Source organism: Canis aureus, chromosome 1, assembly GCF_053574225.1.
Source record: "Canis aureus isolate CA01 chromosome 1, VMU_Caureus_v.1.0, whole genome shotgun sequence".
NCBI lineage: Eukaryota > Metazoa > Chordata > Mammalia > Carnivora > Canidae > Canis > Canis aureus.
Window position 1 is genome coordinate 101246470 of NC_135611.1, and position 25049 is coordinate 101271518.

Here is a 25049-nt window from a genome sequence, read left to right on the forward strand (position 1 = left end):
GGTATGGGTCCCAAGACTGTTTGACCAAGGAGGGTGGACTATATGAATAGAGAGGACCAAATTCATTGACATGGTGCAGTTACTAGAGATTCTGGATTTAGAGTGCTACCTCTTGCAGCTGGAGGTGACTTTTAACAGCCTACTAGTTCAGTTGATGGGCCTTGGATTCAATGGTGGCCTATGGTTAATGAGGCTGAGATGCTGAAGTTAATCTGGTGTGATATACAAGACAGAATTGAAAGGCTTGAGAATAGGAATGTTGGCTGTATTTATCATGTGGAAAGATGTACATCTACATCTGTATTAACCGTGTTCTTTTTATTTTCTGTGTTTTAGAATGTTGACATCTTGAGGGCTCTACACACTTGGAAGAGACTGCCCTCCTATGCTAGCTAATTCCTAGAGATATTAAACAATTTGTCTAAGATCATGCCTTTCATATGCAAACCACCCAATTCAAACTTTAGCCCCAACCACTTCCTCAAACATCACGCCACTGTTTTCCTTGCCCTAAATCAATGCAGGGCCAGGCAACAGTTAGGGACCACTCCTGTGCCCCAAAGCCTGCCAGAATTTTTCAAATTAGCCAACCCTAAGTGATTTACCCTATCCTGCCTTGCCTTTCTCTTGGAAACCGTAGGAAAGTCTGGTGCCCATGTTCTGTCCTCACTCCTTTGTGCCTTCTGACTAACGCTGTTGCTTTCCTATGTGGCCATGTGTGGCATGGCATATTCCTGCTCTTGGGAATTATAATAACTTCTTATAGAGGCAAACCTGTCCATGTCACTATCCCGTCACCTCTGTAAATTAAAACCCTGTGGGTATAATTAAAACAACTGGTGTAGGGAGAGTGGTGACTGACTGTTCCACAGAGGGGCATGCCATTTGATTGGTCTTGACTTACTAATTTGATTCATTTAACAGCTTACCTACAATGCCTTGGAAGGCATGGCTGGCTGGCTAATAACTCACTTGCACTTTGGCTCCCATTTCTTTTTTTCATCTTATCACTCCTAAATTTTATTAATGCTTTTGTTTGTGCATCATTTAGAACAAAATATATGCTTTAAAAAGTCTTTTTTTAAAAGAAAAATCTTGAGATTTTTCAAAAGATTTTGAGAGTGAGAGAGCATGAGCAGGGCGAGGGGCAAAGGGAGAGGGAGAAGCAGACTCCCCACTGAGCAGGGAGCCCCATGTGGAGCTTGATCCATGACTTGAGCCTATAGCAGATGTTTGACTGAGCCACCCAGGTGCCCCTTTAGCTTTTAAAATATTTTTAAAAATTTATGTATTTGAGAGTGTGAGTGGGGGGAGGAGGAGAGGGAAAGGGACAAGTAGGCTCTGCATTGCCTGACATGAGGCTCTATCTCATGACCCTGAGATCCTGACCTAAGCCAAAATCAAGAGTTAGATGCTTAACTGACTGAGCAACCCAGATGTCCCTACTGGCATTATTGATAAATAAATGCAGCTAAATCTAGGGGAGCAAATGTCATCCTTTCAGATACACACCAGAAGCATATACTAACATGCCAGAGTTTGGCAGCCATTTCTTTATGCTGTGCCTGTGTACACTGCCATGGTATTCCAACATAAATTGTAAGAGGCATGTATCTTTCTGGCTATCTTCATTTAGTCTTGGGTGCTGTAATCTTCTGGGAAATATAATTGGAGCCGATGGGTGCTATTTGATATGCTACTCCAGCATGCTAGGAAGGAGTGACTAAGATAATTGGTTATCATACAAGGTAAAGGCTGAGGAGTGAGGCCAGATTTCCCTCAAGACTGTGTTGGAAGTAAGTAGACCTAACAACACTGAAGTTAGTGTGGTCCATCGAGTTTTCTCCTGACTCTTGTAAGCAAGATCATACATTGATCTGTCTTTATAGAGGATGTCCCTGGTTTATTGGACCAGAGGTTTATCAGAGAGCTAAAGGAGCCCAGTGGCAACATTTCTCTTCACAGAAATCACAGTACCCAAAAAGCTTAAATGTTGCTTCCAAGGCAGATCTCTTCGTTGTTGCTTGCCCTGTTGCTGTCATACTTCATGTAATGTATAAAGGATCATTCATCCTTGAAGACTGATGGCTCAATGCTTAATGAAAAAGAGAGGAAGAAACATTTTGTTACTGTTCTAAGATACCTGAGGTTTCTCAATTTATATGAGATTACAAATCTCTGGGCCAATGTGCTGGGACACTCCTATGTGCCACCATGTATCAACATACTAGGAGTCTTTTCCTCAAAAAACCAAGATCCCACCTCCATTGTTCTCCTGTCTCCAGTCCCTCTGAGGTTGATGGAGACATCATAGAAAGGGAGGCCACTGCTCACAATAAAAGCCACTCATGGTGATCAGGAGTTTCACAGGTAAACATTCAAAGAAAGGACAAAGAAGGAAAAAAAAACCAACTGGATACATACCAGAGACCAAAAGAAAGAAAAGAAAAAAGGAAAATTTTACCTTCTTAGAGACATAAGTCTTTCTAAGAAATTTAGGAAAGGGATGCCTGGGTGGCTCAGTCTTTTAAATGTCTGAGTCTTGATTTCAGTTCAGGTCATAATCTCAGGGTTATGAGATTGAGCCCCCCATGAGTTGAGCTCTACACTAGGCATGGAGCCTGTTTAAGAGTATCTCTGTCCCTTGCCCTACCTCATGCATGCTCATGCTCTCTCTCAAAAAAAAAAAAAAATTAAATTTTATTTATTTATTCATTAGAGACACACAGAGAGAGGCAGAGACATAGGCAGAGGGAGAAGCAGGCTGCCTGCGGGGAGCCCGATGCAGGACTCGATCCCAGGACCCCAGGTTCACAAACTGAGCCAAAGGCCGATGCTCAACCACTAAGCCACCCAGGCATCCGAAAAATAAAAGATTTAAGATAAAAGAAGGGTAAGGGGAAGAGAGAACTGACTGCATGTCCCAGGGAAAGTTTGCTGCCTAGAGGCACAGGCCCCTCCCCCTTATCTCTTATCAGCTACAGACAGAAAAGTACTAACCACAGCTACAGGTGGCTAAAAGTCTCAAACCGGGCACCTGGGTGGTTCAGCTGGTGAAGCGTCTGGCTTTGGCTCAGGTCATGATCCTGGGTTCCTGGGGTCAAGCCAGAAGTCAGTTCCCTGCTCAATGGGAGCCTGCTTCTTCTTCTGCTACTCCCCCTGCTTGTGCTCACTCTCTCTCTCAAATAAATAAATAAAATCTTTGGGCAGCCCGGGTGGCTCAGCAGTTTAGCGCCACCTTCAGCCCAGGGCCTGATCCTGGAGACCCAGGATAGAGGACTCAGGATCGAGTCCCACATCGGGCTCCCTGCATGGAGCCTGCTTCTGCCTCTGCCTGTGTCTCTGCTGCGTGCTCCTTCTCTCTTTCATTAATAAATAAATAAAATATTTAAAAAAAAAAGAAGTCTCAAACAGGAAAAAAATCTAGATATAGGAGGAGAAAATGAAAGGTACTTAAATATGTATATACTTTTTTAAAAAAGATTTTATTTATTTATTCATGAGAGACAGAGAGAGGCAGAGACATAGGCAGAGGGAGAAGCAGGCTCCATGCAGGGAACCCGATGTGGGACTTGATCCCAGGATCCCGGGATCACGACCTGAGCCAAAGGCAGACGCTCAACCGCTGAGCCACCAGGCATCCCAAATATGTATATACCTATATGTATATTTATATATAAAATATATATACCTATATATGCTTATATATACAATTTTAACATAGATATAGTTAGTTGTATATATGTATATATAATATATACTAAAAACAAAAGTACATAATTTGAAATGTACAATTTATATACTAGAACTTTATATAATAAATCATGTATATTATATGCATTGCAAATATGTAACATTTATATACTAAAAATATTATATAACAAAATGATGAGGGCACTGCTTAAGTTATCTTAGAACTGGTGTTGTATAGACACAAACGCCAAAGATAACTTAAGCATTTGCAAAAATACACTGACAAAACATCATGGATTTAATACTAGGGCCCAAATTGAAGTTAATTTAATATTAACTGGAGATCTCACTAAATTTAAATATTGTATGCCTTATCTATAATCTTAAAAAAGGTAATATAAAAGAGAATAATAGGTATGTCTCACTTTATATAGCCTTCTCTAAATTCCACCCCCCTGCCAAAATATCCCATATTGGGCACAGATACCTTCACACAATGAGTAATAAAGTCTTCAGCAATTATAAATTGGCTTGATAAGATAGGACCCCATGAAACCACTTCAAGGATTAAATTTTATGATATAAAACAATTTTTCCCATTCTTAATCTTGGAAAACATAATGGGCACATATTGATGGACTACTACAACTTCAATGCTATGATTCCACTAAGGGCCACACTCAATGTCCAACAGTATTAAAATTACTGACTCTATTACAGAAATAACAAGTAAGTATTCTATTCTTAAAGCTCTGGTTGATATTGGTCTGTTCAGTGCCTAATTCAGCAGCCTCTCAAATTGCTATCTGTCTTCACTTCCAAAGGGACAAAATATGCTTTTTCCAGACTACCTATAGAGTACCTTGAAAGCTTCACCATAACACATACTCTTTGCAGACAATGTCTAAACTGCATTTACTTCTTCCAGCAGTATTGATTATATTGATGACAACCTTCTTCAAGGAGTTTTACCTGACACACTATGGACATTCAGGTCCAACGTCTTTGAGTCCTTTTTGGGTTCTGGTGGCAACATACTCATCACCTATAATTAGTCCTTAATTTCATTGATAATGCTACTTACAGATCAGCTCCCCTTAAAGGGGGGGTCCCTTCAACAAAAACCTCTAAAATCTGACTAAATTAAAATCAATATGCACTCCCAGTAGTTCCCTCAGAGAGTCCATCACTATAGAGGCACTGGTAATCCCTTTTCATGCCTCCTTGAGTCTCTGGAACACTCAGAGCGGACAGTTGTCCAAAGGCTTCTGATACAAAAAACTGCCCCTCTGCATCACGTACCATGAACCTTTGTTTTATTTTATTTTAATTTTTTTATTAATTTTTTAAAGATTTTATTTATTCATTAGTGACACAGAGAGAGAGAGAGAGAGAGAAGCAGAGACACAGGCAGAGGGAGAAGCAGGCTCTATGCAGGGAGCCCGATGTGGGCCTCGATCCGGGGTCTCGAGGATCATGCCCCAGGCTGAAGGCAGCGCTAAACCGCTGAGCCACCTGGGCTGCCCTTATTTTTATTTTTTAAAAGATTTTATTTATTTATTCATGAGAGACACAGAACAAGAGACATAGGCAGAGGGAGGAGCAGGCTCCCTGCGGGGAGCCCAATAATGCAGGACTTGATCCTAGGCCCCAGGATCACGACCTGAGTCAAATGCAGATGCTCAACCACTGGCTGCCCAGGCGTCTCTACCACGCACCTTTAAAGGATAAATGACTGGCTACTACTGGGCTCTCCTGGATGTAAAGAGACCCCACATAGAACCCAAACCTGCAACTCTCCCAACCTAGCTACCCATAATGCTTTGGATCATGAAAATAGCACCCCCACAAGCTTGGAAGAGCTACCAAGTTCTCCTTAAGATGGGATGAAACTAAACCTAAGCCTTCAGGTGTCCACCTGCAGAGGGGGAGATGTTCTATGTTCTCAGTCCCATGCCAGATGCCATGTTACTGGAGAAGGCTACCTCTTTCCCAAACACATCAGCTATCTGGGGAGCCCCTTTGGATTAAATGAGCCAAGAGTAATGAGAGTTTGTATGAAAAGCATTGCCAGCCATCATATGCGATGGAGCTCAGTGAAATGTTGCTGCTTTCCACTCCTAAGCTAGGATGTTCCAGACTAAGAATGGGATGGACAAGAAAACAAACTTTTTTTTTTCTCACCCCCCACCCCCAAGAAAACAAACTTGGCCAAACTTCAGGCAGTCATCTAATTGGACCACATACCTTGGTAACAAATGATCCTACCTTACATCTATCATAAACTATTGGGACATTACCGAAAAATTGCCCATATCAGGTTAAAGAACTTTGGGACCTTCTTGCCTCACAGACACTCACAATATAAATAAAAACCACATCACAAGGCCTTTCAAGGACACTCCTTATTCCCTTCGGAATTACTGATATGATGGTTAGTAACTAATGCAAGAGATTTTTTATTTATTTTTTATTTTTTTAAGAGATTTTTTAAAAACCGGGTTGAATGGCCATCTTCCAGGAATATGTCTCCCCCACAAAAAAGTTACAAACTCAATGGATACTTCAGCAGTTTCAGCCAAGTCAGAATAACATAAGGGTAAGGAAAAGAAAGGAGGTCTACAAAGAGGATAAAGAGGGACAGCTTTGAAAAGGAAACATCAAGGATGAAGTTTTAAGCTTTTCATAAAGTACCTAATGCCAGGGTTCCTAAGTGGCCTCTGCAATACTGTTTATACACAGGACAAAAAGGAATTACAATTCTGGTTAGCCAATAGCCCTCTTTCTATTTTGCATGAATAGGCTACCTCGTGCAATGTAGACTCTAAGTTGCCTACCTGAAAGATTATTTAGGTAAGGTATCTTCCTAGGTAGATCCATCAGTTCTTAGAATGTCAGCTTTGTGTTTTCAGCTATGTGAAATACAGATTAGAAATGAGAGGCCTAATTCTCCCTGTTGATTCTCCCCTCTCTTCTGTCACAGCATTTTGCTTAGAGAATTTATGAGCAACCCCCCCATCCCTTTGAAGACTACACCTTTTACCACTAGGACTCCCTTACTCCTCCATTCATGACCCATTGTTTAATTCCAAAAAGTACTGTCATACAAATAAATTTACTTTTCCTCTATAAAAAAATGAATAAAAACACATATGGCTACTCCGGTTACAAACATAAAGTTAGAATAAACTGTGTGTGACAAACATGCTGTCAAGTGACCTTACTTGAGGACAGGTTCTATTTATCTTAAAAATACATATGTAATGGGTTCTCTCTGTTTGTTTGTATAACAGGGTGAGATTTTTTCTGTCTTTGCAATGTCTTTGCTGATTTCTTGTGCACATCACATTCCACCTTAATACTTATTCAATAATGTGATACAAGAAGAAATATATTTGGTCTTGGTCCCATGTGTCCTGTTCCTGGCACATAACTCCTACAACCCTTGTTAACTCCTGGATGATAGGAGTATCTTGTGTATTTCATAAGGAGCCCCCTTTAGAGCACCTGAATTTATGCTAATGAGGTATATTTGGGTGGGGACCCTAATCAGGATGGGGAATGGTCATCAGACACACCAGGATTAGACGGCTGGAACTTGAATCCCCTCCGCTGATCCCCTTGGGAAAGTGCTAGCTGGAAATTAAAGCTCTATAAAAACTCTTGAACAATTGAGGAGCCTCTATATTTGTAAACATGCCTGGAGGGTGGCACATCAAGGCTCCATGAGGATAGAAGCTCCTGCACTGGAGACCCTTTTGCATCTCACCCTATGAACTTCTTCATCTGCCGGTAAACATACGTCCCAGAGTCCTGTGAGCCACGCCAGCAAGACAGTCAAGTAAGAGGAGGGGTCAGGGGAGCCTCTGATTTATAGCAGGTCAGTAAGAAGCAGATTACTCCTAACAGGACATATTCTACCCTTCATAATGGCATTTTCAAATATATTCCCAAAACAGAAAAGACTATTAGAAAGTTGTTATTCTGTCATTATTTATCATTCTATGGTTGTTCTTTCATCTACCCCATGCACTTAGTGGTTTCTTTATGATACCAGACATTGTCATTCACGCCTAACCCCTTCAGAATATGTTTCTAAAGGGCAGCCTGGGTGGCTCAGCGGTTTAGCGCCGCCTTCGGCCAGCGTGTGATCCTGGAGACCCTGGATCCAGTCCTGCGCTGGGCTCCCAGCGTGGAGCCTGCTACTTCCTCTGTCTGTGTCGCTGCCTCCCTCTTTGTGTCTCTCATGAAAAAATAAATAAAATCTTAAAAAAAAATGTGTTTCTAAAATTGAAACACTCCTCCTGTAGGACTCTATAAAAACTTTGTAACAGAACATTTAAATAATTGAAATTATGAAGTCATTTTAAGTGCTGGGTTTTGTCAGCTGTGTTGGTTATTTATTTATTTATTTATTTATTTATAAATTTTTTATTTATTTATTCATGATAGGCACACAGTGAGAGAGAGAGAGGCAGAGACACAGGCAGAGGGAGAAGCAGACTCCATGCACCGGGAGCCTGACGTGGGATTTGATCCCGGATCTCCAGGATCGCGCCCTGGGCCAAAGGCAGGCGCCAAACCGCTGCGCCACCCAGGGATCCCTGTGTTGGTTATTTAATGCAGATTGATTTCAATCAGGATGGGAAATTCAGCCTCAGCCAAATATTTGGTGAACCTTTCAAATTTTTTTTTTCTTTTTAATAAAGTAGGCTCTATGCCCAACATGGGTCTTGATCTCATGACCTTGAGATTAAGAGACCCAGGCAGTACAGACTGAGCCAGCCAGGTGTCCTTCTTGTGAGTCTTTTAACCTATATGTACCACTTACCACTTTTAGTTTTTATTGTTCACTTGGTGAGGTTGCTAGGCCTTTTGTCTATTAGAATTTGCTACAGGTAGTTCAATAGGCTATGCACTCCAAATAGTTGTTCTCCCTGGTGATAAAACAAAAAAGTATTCCTGCTGTGCATCACCCCCTCTTCCCTCTTGGCAGGGTAGGGGGGGAAGGGTTGAGGCAAATGAATTACAACTGTGCTCTATCCAAATGCTTGTGGGGGGTTCTGGAGAAAATCCCTCCCCGTGTGCTTTACCTGAGTCTCCACCCTCAGATCTCCAGCTTTTGAAAGTAGCATGGATAGGGAAGTTGTTTTCCTTTCAAAGAAGGACATGTAATAATAATTTTTCCCATGTCAGAGTGTAGAGATGATGCATGAGACCAGATTGATGGGCCCAACCCACAAACCACTATATTCTGTGGGGAGGGAATCTCTAAGGGGTAAGGCAGGGTTTTTCTACATCTTGTCCCATAACCCACTCTTGGGATAGGGTGCTGAGGACTGTCCCAAGCAATGGGTTGTGACAGTAGCCACAGGGATTGTTGGGGGAATAGCTACAGACCTCCTGCTCCTAAGCCTAATCCCACCCCATTCTGGGCTGATAGGATTTTATTTATTTGCTCCCTTGGACAACCGCACCTTGGGCCCCACTTTCTCCAGGATGCCAGCTGCACTAGCTGTGTGCAAATGACGTGTCCTGTGCATTTTAACTTTTTTTTTCGTAATACAAATATTCTGGTTTTTGTATTTTTGTGTGTATTTTAATCTTAAGGCCCTCGTTCCTGCACTGTGTTCTCAGGTACATGAACAATCTCAGGGATAAGTCGGCAGCAGCTCCAGGTCTGCACAGCAGGAATTGTTGAAATGGGGCAGATGCAATAGAACACATTGGGTGATGTGTGTCTGATCCTGGGTTCTCGTCTCCCCTGCTTGCTGCCCCCTCTAGTGATTGTATTTGTCTGGGTTTTGTAGGTTTTCATGAATAGCTGATTGGGTGATTGCTAGGTGGCCTGCTTTGTGTAAATATAATGTGTTGGTCTTCTCCATGTCCTTTTGGGGTTTTATTGTTTACAAACTTTTCTGTATTGAGAAAAATAGCCAAAGCATCTTTGACAAAAGGTTCTGCACCAGGAAAAGAAACTGGAACGTAGCTTGGTGACCCCTCTTAAAGTGTGGCGGCCTTGGACTATCCTTTTGTATTCCCTTCCCGTATTTCCTTTTTTGGGCCAGATCTTCTGTCCTAAAAACTTAACTCCTACCCTACCCTTCTATCCCCCCCCTCCCAAGAAAAGGCCCCACACATACACATTTCACATTCTAAAGAAGCGAAGAACACTTCCTCCCTTGTTCCCAAACTCCTGTGTCAAGACCATTCCTTGATGTGATTCATACTAATATACTTGTATTTGGATGAACAAACCTACTTTAATCTCTCCAGGCTGAGGGTAGAGGGAAGCAGAAGCAACGAGGGGGGCCTTGAATGTAGAAAGTAGGGTCAGGAGACCAAGAAAGGAAGATGAATGTATATCCAAGTCACTCAGGAACTTTTATGCAGGTGCAAGAAACTTCTGTCAAAGTGGCCACAAGATTGTTTAATAGGAGATGGACAAATGTAACTCCATGTTTACTGCTAGAAACGAAAGCTTTGTGAAATCTTGATTTTATTGGGGCGAGGAGGGGGGTGGTAGTAGGAAAGCTGTACCTATCTGTTCTTAACCTGATCCCTTCCCCTCATTTCTGAACTGCAGGAGACTGAGCCCTCTTGGGCTTTAGTGACTCCATCTCTGGGGAATGTTTATTTGATGGTTGATGTCGCTGTGCCGGGTACTTCCTTTCCCACTTGATATTGTCTTGTAACACACATGCTGACCCTTTTCCCTTCTCTCTTTACCTTGGGAAAATACAATGAATAAAAACTTATTGGTACTGGAAAAAAAAAAAAAAAAAGAAGAAGAAGAATTTGCTACAGGGACGCCTGGGTGGCTCAGTGGTTGAGTGTCTGCCTTCGGCTCAGGGAGTAATCCCGGGTCCAGAGATTGAGTCCCACATCTGGCTCCTCCATGTGAGGAGTCTGTTTCTCCCTCTGTTATCTCTCTCTCTGTGTCTCTCATGAATAAATAAATAAAATCTTTTTTTAAAAATTTGCTACAGTGTAAACGTGGCTTGTTGATTCTTTCATGCTCAGGCTCCCCCCACATTTCTTGTACATTAGCCTTGTTCAACATCATGAAACATCAGAGAAATGCAACCAGGACCACAGTGAGATAATGCTTCACATTTACTTAAAGAGTTTAAACTTAAAAAGATTAACCTTACCCAATATTAGCAAAGATACCAGAGAACTGGAACTCTCATACACTGCAAGTGGGAATACAAAAGGAATAATCATTTTCCATGACAATTTGGTATTCTTTAAGAGGTCATACTTTCATTCACCTACACTCAGATTCCAGTATGGACAAGAGAAAGGAACAATACCAATAGGAACAGTGCTATCCAAATCCAATAGCAGTTTTTTTTTTTTTTTCTCTCTTTTCTTTTTTTTAGAAGGGTTTTTAGGGATTTGGGGGATGGTTGCAATTTTATTTATTTACTCAGAAAGCCCCAGCAGGGCAGAGGTGGGCAGTCGCCAGGGAGGGAGGGTGGGGCAGAGGGAAAGGGAGAGAGAGAATCTTAAGCAGGCTCCACACCCACAGCAGAGCTCAACACAGGGTTCACTGGGCTTGAGCTCACAACCCTGAGATCGTGACCTGAGCCCAAATCAAAAGTCGGAATGCTTAACCAACGAGGCACCCAGGCGCCCCTTCTGCCGCAGTTTTACCTACAGCCATCCAAACTGGAAGCAATTAAAATATCCATAAACACATGCATACATAAATAGTGCATTGTCGATAAAACATACTTCTCAAAGATACAAAGAATGGACTGCTCATATAAGCATCATAGGTGAACTTTAAAAGGAGTATGTCACATGAGGGGACCCAAGGAAAAGGACGACGAAACGCTTTAAGACTTCATATAAATTCTAGAAAATACAAACTTATCTAGTATAATGAAAAGCAACTCAATGCCTGCCTCCAGGAGAGATTATTAAAGGTCACAAAGTAAATGTGGGTGTGATGAAAAGGCTGATTAATCATGATTGATGGCTTCATGGGTTTATGTGAATGTCAAAATGTCAAATTGCAACAATTTAATGATGGACACTGAACGCCATTTACACCTTATTATAACTTAAGAAAAGTATATGATTCAAGTTGTCTGGATTCCATACGCTTTAGAACAAGTTTGCCACCATAGTGACTCCACCGTCTGTCTCCTCATCAGAAGGAACTTGCCTCAGTGGTAGCAAAAATAGGTGAGCAGTGAAGGTGTTTCCAGTTCATTAAACAGGGATACTGGCTGAGTCACAAAGACCTCATTGCTGCACTAAGAGATCTCTCCTGTCTCTGTCTTGTTTTGCTGCCACGCACAGTAATGGCCTTTGGACAGCCCAGAGGCACCAAGGAATCCACAAAACCTTTAGAGTATTTTTTCTGACAGGTCCTCAGCTACACAGGATAGATCCTTCTGGAGGTCCTGAGAATTTCTGAACCTGCCCATCCTTCATAGTCCTGGTGCCTAAACATTGTGCATGCTCTTCTCAAAGAGGCACATTCCAACCACTTTCTTGGTCTCCTGCACTATTAATCCAGTGTTTCTGGGACCATGATCATTCCCCTGGCATTACACTCTCAAAACTAGTGATGTTACCCTTCAGAATTCAGGATACCAAGACCCGTGGCTCTGCTGCTGGGCCTGGGGAATAGATTTCCTTCACCAGCGCTGAGCACCATGCCATCCATACCCCCCGTGAACAAGAGAACAGGATCACGTTGCTCAGAAGCACTGAAGGTTGTCAAATAACCAACAACTGCCTCCTCTTTGAGTTGAAATGCCAACCCCACAAAACATCCTGGCATCCAACTAGAAGTTAGGACCACAGAGCCCTGTAGTCTTTCCTTAAAGGCTCTGAGCAGCCAAAGGCTTTGAACAGCTATCTTCTGCCATCATACAGTCCCTTCTGAGGTACACAACTCTGTTCACCCCTTCATGCTAGCAAATAGTTGCTTTCAACACACACACACAGTGAACAGACTCCCCAAGATTAATGGTGGCTTAGGGCGGCCCGGGTGGCTCAGCAGTTTAGCACCGCCTTCAGCCCAGGGTGTGATCCTGGAGACCCGGGATTGAGTCCCACGTCAGGCTCCCTGCATGGAGCCTGCTGCTCTCTCTGCCTGTGTCTCTGCCTCTCTCTCTCTCTCTTTCTCTCTCTCTCTGTCTCTCATGAATAAATAAATAAAATCTTAAAGAAAAAAAAAGTAAAGACACACACACAAAAAAAACAAACAAAGATTAATGGTGGCTTAAACAATACGATCTTTACTGTCACAGAGCACGAGCGATGGGAGGCAGACTGTTCCTGGGTTGGTGACTTGGAGACTGGGGGATTGCATCATCATAGAGTTTCACAAGGACCACAATGTCCCCGAATAATGTAGTCCACCTTTTCAAATCACCAGTAATCCTCTAGGACAAAACTGGGTGAGATCCATGCCTTCTCTTCAGGGAGGAAAAATAGGAAAGGAGTCAGCGCTCAGGCAACTCATTAGTCATCCAGCAATTGCCCTGACACTGGGGGATGGCCCTGGGCAGGTTGGAAAAGTACGATGCAGCTGCCGCACACCTGGGATTTATACAGATGTTTGAATGCGTGAGCTTCAACACAGGCAAATGGCACCCTCACAAGGGATCTCTTCCAGTGTTGTTACATTCCACTTATAAATACCTGCACATTTAAGGTAGTTCTCCCATCTGCAATTTGTGATATCCTCTGAGGTGAGTCCTTCGGGTGAAGGCTCTCCCAGAGTCACTGCATTCAGAAGGCCTTTCACTACCACGAGTTCTCTGGAGTGCAATGAGGCTAGCCTCTGGTTGGCCACTTCCCACAATTGCCACCACATTCACAGGCTTTCATTTAAGGAGATAACGTGGTGTTGTAAGAGCTTGGACTTCTAGGTAAATATTAGCCTACGTTCAAATACTCACAAAGCCTTTTTCAATGTGAAAATTTGAATGGTCACTGAAATGGAAGACACGTCAAACGTTTCCCAAAGTCACTGTACTCCTAAAGCCTTTATCCAGTGTGCACTTTTCCGTGCTTAATGAGGCTAGAACTATGACTAAAGGATTTGCCACATTCGTGGCACCTGTAAGGTCTTTCTCCAGTGTGAATTCTCCTGTGTTTAATGAGGCTGGAGTTTTGAGTGAAGGATTTTCCACATTCACTGCACTCATAAGGTCTCGATCCAGTGTGTACTCTCTGGTGTTTGAGAAGACTGGAACTGTAAGTAAAGAATTTCCCACACTCGCTGCACTCATAAGGCCTTTCTCCCGTGTGAACTCTCCGATGTTGAAGCAGCGCAGAGCTTTGGCTAAAAGATTTCTCACATTCGCTGCACTTATAAGGCCTTTCTCCACTGTGAACTCTACGGTGTTCAATGAGGCTGGAGTTTTGAGTGAAGGATTTTCCACATTCGCTGCACTCATAGGGCCTTGATCCCGAGTGAACCCTCTGGTGTTTAATGAGACTGGAGTGGTAGGTAAAGAATTTCCCACATTCACTGCACTCATAAGGCCTTTCTCCAGTGTGAACACTGCGGTGTTGAAGGAGTGCAGAGCTTTCACTGAAGGATTTCCCACATTCACTACACTCATAGGGCCGTTCCCCAGTGTGAATTCTCCGATGTTTAATGAGGTTGGACTTGTTGCTAAATAATTTCCCACATTCAGCACACTCGTGAGGCCTTGCTCCAGTGTGAACTCTCCGGTGCTGAATGAGGCTAGAGCTCTGCCTGAAGGACTTCCCACATTCCCCACACTCGTAAGGCTTTTCCCCAGTGTGCACTCTCCAGTGGTCACTGAGGCTGTAGCTTTTGCTAAAAGATTTACCACATTCACTGCACATAAAGCATCTTTCTCTAGAGAGGTCTCTCTGGGGATGAACAAGTGCATGTGTGCAAGTGAAGTCCTGCGTGCCTTTTCCCCAGTTGTGTTGTGCTTTCCTTCCACGAGAGGATGCCCCGTACTCGGTTCTCCTGCATGACTTCTCCCTGGCGTGTGTGGCCTGATGCTGGAGCAGTCTTGAGGTGGCCAAGCTGTCCCTCACAACCTCCCCACAGGAAAAAGGTTTCCCTGATACACAGAATTCATTGTCCTTCACAAAAGAGGCTCTGCCCATGCTGCTTCTGAAGCATTTCTCTCCAGTGTGCTGCTTCTGGTGCTGAAGGTTTGCACCAAAATACCACTGTTTCTCACAGGCCCCAATCTGGTAGTGATTCTGTCCACAAAGTGTTGCCTGGTGCTCAGTGGAGAGCAAAATGTCTCTCAGGTCCTGGCCACACACCTCACGAGGATGGGCCTCTTGGGGAGACACAACTGCCTTCAAAATCCTGACCTGTGACACTCCTTGCACAGACACTCTCTGCTCAGGGACCTCCTCATCTTCTGCTCCAAGCCTACAACCTGAAAGCAAGAAATGCTGGTGAAGTGCATGCTGCCTTTGGTGGGAGGGGGCAGCTCCTATACGAGCTACAAATGTGTGTCTAACAAACCCAGGAACCAGTGAATGGGATTGTTTGCAGGACTGGGGAGATGGTTCAGGTTGAGGATGGGGCTGCTTAGCAGTGGCAGGCACAAAATGAGCACAAAGAGCACAGAATGGGAGAGGCCTCATGAGGTGAAGGATGCAAGCATGTGGTGTGACACAGAGGAGAGAGATGGTCTGCAATTCATTCCTCTGCAAATAACTTTCCAAAGAAACGTATCTCCTACTGACACACCTATTCCATGCAGAAGGGTGTGTCAAGACCCAAGGAAATAGAACTGGAACCTGGCAGGCGGTGTTCAAGGACTGCTTAAGAACACAGGCATACCTCTTGACATACAGCAGCCAATGTGCAAAGTACTGTTGGTGGAGTGGCAGGAAAAACAAGTGAGATGTGGATCCCAGAAATGTGAGGTTCACCTCAGGCCAGAAGCAAGAGTGACAAGTAACAGACTTGACAAGTCGGCAAAGTGCCAAGAAAGGGAAAGAAAAGATAGAAATGAAATGTGGACTCTGGCATCAAAATACTAGTCAAACAGAATGGGCTTCTGGTATGACCTGAACACACAGCATCTCCCCCAGGTACCACTGCAGGCCTGGCTTCCTCTGAGCCATCATGTTGTACGTGGGTCAATGTACCCACTGTGAACCACCACAGGCTCTCCAATCCAACCCCACGCCCATAATCAGTAAGTACATGGCAACTTTATGATACAAGTGCTAAGGAAAAGACAGGACAGATGAGCAGCCATCAGTATCCCAGAACAACGCAGCACACGACAGCCCATGGCAAAGAGAACTAAATAGTCCCCAGAGAAGTCTGGACAGGGTTTCTCTCACGAGAACAGCCCATGCTCCATAGAAGTAGTAACTTTGTCAGAGACAGCAAGTCCTGACATAGGCAGGCACGAGGAAGCCTCAGCTAGAGAAAAGCAGCAGACCTGGAGCATGCAGATATCCTGCATCTAGACAAAGTCACCCAGTCAGGGAGAGGGCAAGAAAGCTGATATCCATTAGGTTCACTGCAAGACTCCTGACCCCGATTCCTTCCCTGAAAGGCAGCAGGAAAGCTAGTGTTGGGGCGGCTGCTCAAGGAAGGAAGGCAGTTCACTGACCTCAGCCTTAGCAACTACAGCACCTACCCATAGAACGGGGGAAGGAAGCAATGCTCATGGCCCCTGTGCAAAGACAGACTGCTCCTGGGGACAAAGGGAAGGGCAGAGACTAGCTCAGGGCACAGGGGTGGGGTTGAGGGTCTTACCCAAGGAGGTTATAAGTGCCAAGTTCTCCAGCATCACATCCTGGTACAGACATCTCTGAGCCTCATCAAGGAGACCCCATTCCTCCCAGGAGAAGTACACGGCCACGTCTTCAAAGGTCACCCTGCCCTGGCATGATGGGGACAGATGAAACCACAAAAAGCCCCTCTCCCAAGAACCCATTTCCCTTTTCCCACCCACATCTACCCTATGCCCATCCCCCCCGATCTCCCCATCTGACAGGAGAAACCAGGCCCCAGTGCCTGGGTGCCATGGCACCACTGTCTCCTCATGGGCCCACTGATCACAGGGCCCGCCGACACAACAAGAGGCAGGTGGACACTAAGTTGCAGACCTGGCACAGAAGGATCCTCCCGGCCACCCAGGCTATTCCGCTGAATACCAGGGCCCTGGCATCACCAGGCATACTCCCTCTCCAAGTACACAACACTCTTGAGACTGGAGCCCAAGGCCACATGCCTATGGTCATCACTGCCTCACTGTCCCACACCACAGGAATCTCCCTGGCCTCCCCCCATGTTACTTGTATTTTAATCACCTCCTCTTCAACCCACTGGTGAGTGCAGGAGTCTCATCTTAGGGTTATGGGGATGGCCAAACACACGACACCTGACCCTGTACAGAGGAGACGGATAGCACTTTATTAATCATGTATATTCACAGCCTGGGAGAGGAGGACACCACACCCCACACAGGCCCACATGGGGGTGGCACTCTCAGAAAGAGTGAACAGCCGGGAGCTGTAGGATCTGAGCTTTGTGGGATCAAGAGGGTGAGGTACCTCCTGGTTCCTGTAAGAGGATGTGATTGGCTTTTCTGAATAACTCCATGGGCTGGTAGGGAACTGAAACCCATACAAAGGATAAGCAGGGGGATGCCTGGGTGGCTCAGTGGTTGAGCGTCTGCCTTTGGCTTAGGTCGTGATCCTGGGGTCCTGGGATCGAGTCCATAGGAACTGGGATCAGGCTGCCCACAGGGAGCCTGCTTCTCCCTCTGCCTATGTCCCTGCCTCTCTGTCAGTGTCTCTCATGAATAAATAAATAAAATCTTTCCAAAAAAGAAAAAGGGTGGGTGGGTGGGTGGGTGGGTGGGATAAGCAGGAAACACACCTTTGATGAAAGGCTGTTTCTTTAGGAGACCTTGCCAGTGGCAGAAGAGCGGGGAGAACTTATACTCACACCATGAGTTCCTCCACCTTTCACCAGACATAAAGTCATAACAGGGAACCTGTTATGTTTTAGGAACCGTATGTAGATCTCAAGATACCTCCTCTCAAAGTCCTCCTCCACCTGTACTGCACTTGTTGTCCCCTCAGCAATCACAATCTCCCTCTGTCCTGACCCTCATCCAAAGCCAAGGTTGCTGGGTGGCCTACCCCAGGCTTAGTGACTCTCACAGGTGATCACATCAGCACATTACACATGACCTTATTCCTCCAGGATGAAATACCCCAGGCCCTACTAAAGTCCTCACAAAACCCTGGTGGAGTTCAGAGTGGAGAAGCACTAGCGCAGTGCTGAGTGTCATCATCTTGTCTTAATTCCTCCTCAGCTCCGGATCCCTCTTCTGTCTACTCTTCTGCTGGAAACCTTGGCCACCTGCCCAGGTATCCAGTCTTGGACGCACTCTTCCTTCATGGCCACTCACATCTCTCATCGCTGAAGTCATACAATCAGCTAAGTATCCAGTCCTGGTTCCCTTTCCCCCCTCAACTTCCTGGCACCAGAAGAGCTTTATCACCATAACCAGAAGACTGCTCTTCACAAATGTGTCTCATGGCTCACTCACCCGGGGCCACACAGGAGCCATGATGGTTTTAGATGTCTCTCTTCTGAACCCCTCCCCAGATTTCCAGACCTGTGTGTTTGACTGCTCACTTAATGCATCCACTCAGTGCTCTCCAAAACATCTCCCACCAACATCACTCATCTCAGTTGATGGAGCTTCCATTCCTACAGCTGCTAAGAAAAAAACCCCTAGAGATAACCCCTGAATCCTCCATTTCACCCTGTCTCTGTCCACATAGAAAATACAGTTGTCACTTTTTAAAACACATATCCAGAATACAATGACATCGAACCCAGCACTCTGGTCCAAAAACCCTCACCTAGCCTATGACAGGAGCCTCCACCCTGATCGTCCTGCCTCCTCCCTCAGCCCATAGTCTATACTTCATGCTATGGCGGGATGGAGCCTATCAGGACCTTGGTAATACCACATGGCTGCTCATATCCAAGCCTCCCATTACCACCAGAGGACACACCCAACTTCCCAGGCAGTTATTCCAGTCCTGATTCCTGTCCGCCTTCCTGCTCTTTGCTCCCACCCTTAAGAAAAAAGAACGGTGGTTTCCTAGACAGTTCCAGCTGAGTATTAATTCAAGCATGTGCACACCGTGTTTGATGCTCCTGGGATAACCGTGCACACACCGGTTGTCAGAATGGCACTTCAGAGTCCCGGGACACAACAATGCAGAAGACAAGCGGGTGGGGGTCAGGTCAGGGCCAGTGAAGGCGTGGGCCACCTCCCACTTGTTCGTGTCGGCTCCATAAGCGCTTCTGCAGCCGTGGGAATTGGGGAGAGTCCAGCCTTTGACCGAGTCCACGGCGGGTTCCACGGACTCAAAGCTCCCTGTACCCTTGCCCGGCCCAGAAGACCAGGCCTGCGCTGGCAGGCAAGCTGTGTGCCTCAGCGCTCACTACCGCCCCTTAGGTGTGCCCCTCCCCTGCAGCCCGCTCCAGCCCGCCAGCGCGCGTGCCGGCGCTCACACACTGGGCCCCCGCCCACCCGCGCCTGCCTCTGCGGGACACGGGAGCCTGGGCCGCAGGGACGCGAGCAGACGCCCGGCGCTCCGGCCTCGAGGATTTGCGGCGGGGGGGGGGGGGGGCGGGGGTAGGGCGGGCAGCGCGGGGAGGGCGAGGAGGGCCCAGGGGACGAGCGTTTACCTGCGTCGGGGCCCTGGACGCCGCCGCCGTCATCGGACTCGGGGTGGGGAGCGGACAGCCGGCCCGGGGGTCCCTGTTCTGTCCCCGGCGCGGGGCAGCCCGGGCGGCGTTTCCGAGCCGCGGACTCGCAACCGTGCAGCAGGGTCAGCGGCTCCTCGGGCCCCTTCTGTTGCGTCAGATCAATCTGAACGCAGAACGCCAGAGACTCTCACCAGGTGAGCCCTCAACAAGAGCAGCTGTCATGGCCGCCCTGAGGAGACAGCAGGAAGTCCCGCCCTCGCGATGGGGCCACACGCGGAAGAGCCTCTCTTTAAGTTCTCATTGGAGAGCGACGCTGCCACTCGACTCCGGGCATTTTGGGTAAAGTAGTCTCCGCTTTTACGAAGGCCGGGGTCAGGGACATCTGGCAGGTAAGGCCCGAGTCCTGCAGGTTAGTGCGTCTGAAAAGGCCGATTCTGTTGTTCTTCGCTTCCTCTTTGAGAGAATGTTATCATAGTCTTGCGCAGTGGTCTCTGCCACTGATCACCCAAATGTTTGGATACTTATTTCAGATCCAGCGAAATTCGCGGTCTCTTGGAGGCCGAGAATATTTCTGATGATCCTAAAGGCTACAAACCAAAGAAATACATCATTCCATAGCGTCTTTACGTCACAAGATGTCCTCGCTTAGTGGAAGTTAATAAACATTACCTTATTTCAGTTAGTATCTCATGGTCCCATTGGTGACTGTGTCACGCCTCAACAATATAGGCAGGTGGGCCGACAGATGGCACCTAAGCTCTGGCCCTGCCATTCACTGCCACAACACCCCCTCTTTCCAGGCAGTGCTCCTGGGGTTCATCAGGTCGCCTTTCCCAGACACCTCCATTACGTGGGCTCACCTTTACTGTTATGCCAGTATGGGGGTCCTGGGTCATGAGTGCGCAGACCCTTTCCGTGGGCACATTACTCTTGCTGCCACACCTCTCGCAACTGCATTCCCACAGCCACAGCTCCTCCTTGCCCTACATCATACTTATCTCCTCCACCTCTCTAATTATTGCTCAGCATACATTGCCCAGAATACGCTTGGCAGATTCAGACAGGATCAAGTACTATCCCAGACTATGATTTCCCCATTGGCAGAGGCAGCCATGAGTCCTATCAAGGAGGCCTCCCTCCCTGTTCCTTGCTTCAATGTCGTTAACCAAGAATCAAATCAGATTCAGATCCCGATGGCTCTCCTGCGGTTGTCCTGCACTTGATATCCCCTCACCAACCTTCGGAGTCCTTGGTTAGAGCAGGGCAGAGAGGAGGGGGATTCTGGGGGTGGGGCGATCCCTATCCTGTCCTGGAGTCAATCACCTTGATCCTTACCTGGCACTATGGAGAAAACCAGGAGGAGAATGGGGGCGGTCCTGCCCTAACATCATTCCTAGGCAGGGAATTGCCCCTCTGCTGGGCTTACATTGGAGCAACTCACCTGTCCTTGGACCAGTGTTTTCTGGTTAATATAGGTCCCATTACTCCAGCGGCCTGTTGAGAAGGATGTCCTTAGTGTCATGTGCGGGAAAAGAAGAGGTCTTGGGTACCATAAGGGGCACTGGAAATTGCAGGGATTTCAAGGCAGAGGGCTGGGGACTTTGTGTTTTCTTAGAAGGGCCACAAGCATAATGCAGGGGAGTCATGTCTGCAATTCATCACATATATGTAGAGATAAAGGGGATGCAAATGTTTTCTGCTACCCGTCCCAAGTTCTCAGAATTTTTTTTTTTTTTTAAGATTCTATTCACTTATTCATGAGAGACACAGAGAGAGGCAGAGAGGCAGAGACACAGGCAGAGGGAGAAGCAGGCTCCATGCAGGGAGCCCGACGTGGGACTCGATCCCGGATCTCCAGGATCAGGCCCTGGGCTGAAAGCAGCGCTAAGCTGCTGAGCTACCCGGGCTGCCCCTCTCCTCAGACTTTTATAACAAAAGACATTAACAAAAGAAAACCATAAGTTTATTAGTATGTATATCTCATATGTACATGAGAGAGAGTCTGGGTTGAATAACTCAAAGACATGGATTTGTTTTCAGTCTTACAGAACATCTTTAACGAACAGTACAATATTAGAGAAGTAGCAAGACAAGGGAAAAGTACCTGAGTCTCTAGGGGTGGCATATTGTGGGAAGGCAAGCACAGATAGATAAAGGATAGTTAGTAAGGTGTGTTTTGTAAATTCCTATGGTGCTGTCGCCAGGCTGATAAGGGTCTAAAGTTGTCTTTGGTGATTAAATTTAGTCCTAGTAAATTTCTTTCCAGCTTTTAGGCAAATAGGAGGAGAGCATAGTGTTTTTCTGGTTTTTGCTGCTGCTTATTGCCTTTAGTTCAAAATAATTCTGTGATGAGTGATAATGTGGAGTTACATGAAGAGGACCTGTAGTTCCACTGATGGAGTCAGATCTTCACACAGGAACTAAATAAATGATGAAGAGAATGTCAAAGAGCCCTAGGGATCCTGAAAAAACAAAAGCAAAGCAGAGGGAAGACCCTAGAATTTGGGGCAACTTTACACTGGGCAACCCAGGAAGGGCTCTAAGAGAAGAGGATATGGGAGTAGTCTGGAATGAAGTGAAGGAGGGAACCCATATGGACAACAGATGAATAAAATATTTAAGTCTTGATGGTGATTGGCATTACAATAAGAGAACACAGGGCCTCTCGGCCATTTACATCCAAAGAGACACCTCATTTCTGCAATTATTGTAGCCCAACAGTTTAGTGGACTCACTTTCCAAAATCAAGTAATTGCCTTAAACAGGAAAATGGATTGTTATGGATTTGTTGGTGTATTTCAAATCCAACCATTTATGACTAAGTCAAGTTGTTGCTCCAGACAGTTGTTGTGACACGCTGTGCACAAACGCCCAGTTAGCCTGAAATCAGACTGCGCCTGTGCATGGTAGCTAGAATAGCATGCATAGTGATATGTACAGTTCTTAGAAATCCATGCCTATTCCCAGAACCCCACTTGAATAGTCCACACCCAAATAATAACCACCCTTAAGAATCAGAGCCCTGTATGTACCTGGCATGGCTCAGATCTTCCCGAGTGGGCGCATACTCAGTGTCCCTTGGAGTGTGTACTTTCACCTTGCAATAAAGCTTTTTCTGTCATACTTTACTGTGACTCATCCTTGAATGCTTTCTAGTGGGGGAAGTCAAGAGCCTGGCACTAGCTGGTGGTTGAGGTCTCAGGGCCCAAGAACTCCCCTAGTTTCCAGTAAGGAGGGAGATTGTTAGTATTCCCATTCTATACTCAAGAAAATATATAGCAAGGGCAGTGAGGAGATTTACTTCAGGTCACAGCCCTGGAGAAGGGCCCAAGTAGAATGCACTTTGAGGTCTCTGGTCTCTGCAGCTCTGCTCTTCTCTGTGGCTCCCTCCATGCAAATGACACAGGGTCAGTGGGATTCTGAGAAATTACACTTTATACTTCCACACTGTATCTCATTGGATTCCTGAAGTAGGAACCTCCCCATATCACCTCTGGCCTGGATTTAGTACATTAGTTTGGAAGTGACCCTCCACGGTCCCCAGACTCAACATCAAGGAGAGAGAAAGATGAAGTGTCCAGGAAAAACCTTCCCCTGTATTGGGGCACAAAATACATATGGGTGGGGGTGGAGGTCTAGCGGAAAAGGGCCTGGGAAACCCTCCACTCATCCCACCTGTGCTTCGCTATCAGTGCTACTACTATTGGCATAGGAGCTTGTAGCCAGAGGGGATCATGAGAGGTGGCAACCAGAACAGGTGGCACAGCGTCAGCAGGATCCAACCCAGGTCCTACAAAAGAATAGAGATTGGTTTCTTTCTCCTTACTCCTCTTCCCTGCTCACTCTCAAAGAGCAGCCTTGTTGAAACACAATACAACGAGATGGGATGACTCAAAAAATGTTGTCCCAAGCATCCAGAAGGACAGATATGCTATGGGCTGAGATTTTGAGGCTGTGTGTGGAGGAGATTTGGAGGAGCCATCAGGGCTTTTTAAAAAATATATTCCATTTTAGATATCTATTAGACCATGAGGTAGAATTTCAATACATAAGAAATAGGGAGAAGATCTTGAAATAAATTTCAAAACTCTATTTAGATTAGATATACTCTGTTTTAGCTTTTCTCTTTTTTTCTTTTGTCTTTCAATTTCTTTTTCTTTTATTCTTCCCTACTCCTCTTCCCTCTTTTCCCCATTTTTTATCCCAAAAGCCTACCGCACCCAGTTTTACCAGGTGATCTCCCATCCAGATACTAACCAAGGTGGTACTAAAGCAGGATGGGCCGTGGTTAGACGAAATGGGACACTTTCAGGGCAATATGACCATAGACTAGGTCTATTTTCAATAATAGCAGAAACAAACTTCAGGGCTGAATGGAAAGTGCAATGAAGAAAACTTGTCCTCCCGTTTGTAAACTCTATTAACCACAGGTTACTAGGGAGCCCCAAAACAAACCATGTTTAGGAGTAGATGTCAGGTAATTTCTAGAAATTGATATCTGATAAAAGTCAGTTACTAGTTAGTTGGGAATTGATTTTTTTAAATAAGGCTATTAAAATATATGGAAATTTCACTGACAGCATTAAGGGGATATTTTCAGCTCCCATCTTAGAACTTAAAGTAAAAACATTTTTAGGGGCGCCTGGGTGGCACAGTTGGTTGAGTGTCTTGACTCTTGGTTTCAGCTCAGGATCATGAGATCAAATCCCTTGTCAGGCTCTGAACTCAGGGCGGAGTCGGTTTGCGATTCTCCCACTCCCTCTGCCCCTCTCACTCATGCTCGCTCTCTCTCGCTCTCTCTCAAAAGAAAATAAATAAATCTTTAAAAAATATTTTAGCTTTCATCTTAGAGGTAGTAAATAAGGGTTCAAACATGAAGACAGACGATTTTCCTATATAAATGTATTAGAATAGATTTTTACAGTCTTGAACTGGACAGCTCATCATTAAGTGTTAATAGGAAGCCTTAAGTTTTACTGGCATACTCAAATCCATAAAAGTAAAAATTCAGTTAAAGGTGTACTATAGGGCAGCCCGGGTGGCTCAGTGGTTTAGCACTGCCTTCATCCCAGGGCCTTATCCTGGAAACCTGGGATCGAGTCCCACGTCAGGCTCCCTGCATGGAGCCTGCTTCTCCCTCTGCCTGTGTCTCTGCCTCTCTCTCTCTCTCTCTCTCTCTCGCTCTGTGTCTCTCATGAATAAATAAATAAAATCTTTAAAAAAAAAAAGAAAGTAGACTGTAACAAAATATAACAAAAACAAACTAAAAATAAAAATGTAAAAAAATTTATATGTGACAGTATGTAATGGACTGTGCTAATTTCAATGCTGTAACTAATCACATTGGTTAAAGAGCAAATAAAACAGGCAATGTAGAGATGGCTCAGCGGTTGAGCGTCTGCCTTCAGCTCAGGGTGTGATCCTGAGATCGAGTCCTGCGTGGGGCTCCCCGCAGGGAACCTGCTTCTCCCTCTGCCTATGTCTCTGCCTCTCTCTCTCTGTTTCTCTCATGAATAAATAAACAAAATCTTTAAAACAAAAACAGGCAATATATATGAATGGTAATCCTTGAAGAGTAATCCTTGAAGAATAATGATAAACACATGAAAAATTTCTAAGAAATGAT

At 45.4% G+C, this 25049-nt stretch overlaps 1 protein-coding gene and 1 long non-coding RNA gene across 2 annotated transcripts in view; one reads left to right on the plus strand and one right to left on the minus strand.

Annotated features, from left to right (window-relative positions):
• Positions 1-19686, minus strand: part of LOC144322602 (uncharacterized) — a 31281-nt gene extending 11595 nt beyond the window's left edge. Inside the window, 3 exon segments of the mRNA XM_077912818.1 lie at positions 13692-15095; positions 16439-16565; positions 19403-19686. Of these exon segments, the coding sequence (XP_077768944.1) occupies positions 13692-15095; positions 16439-16565; positions 19403-19435 (1564 nt within the window). The 5' untranslated portion in view covers positions 19436-19686.
• LOC144322615 (uncharacterized) lies at positions 19373-24805 on the plus strand. Its single transcript, XR_013388279.1, has 2 exons — positions 19373-19812; positions 21164-24805. It is a non-coding gene; the product is annotated as an uncharacterized LOC144322615 (long non-coding RNA).
• Positions 24806-25049: the final 244 nt, after the last annotated feature.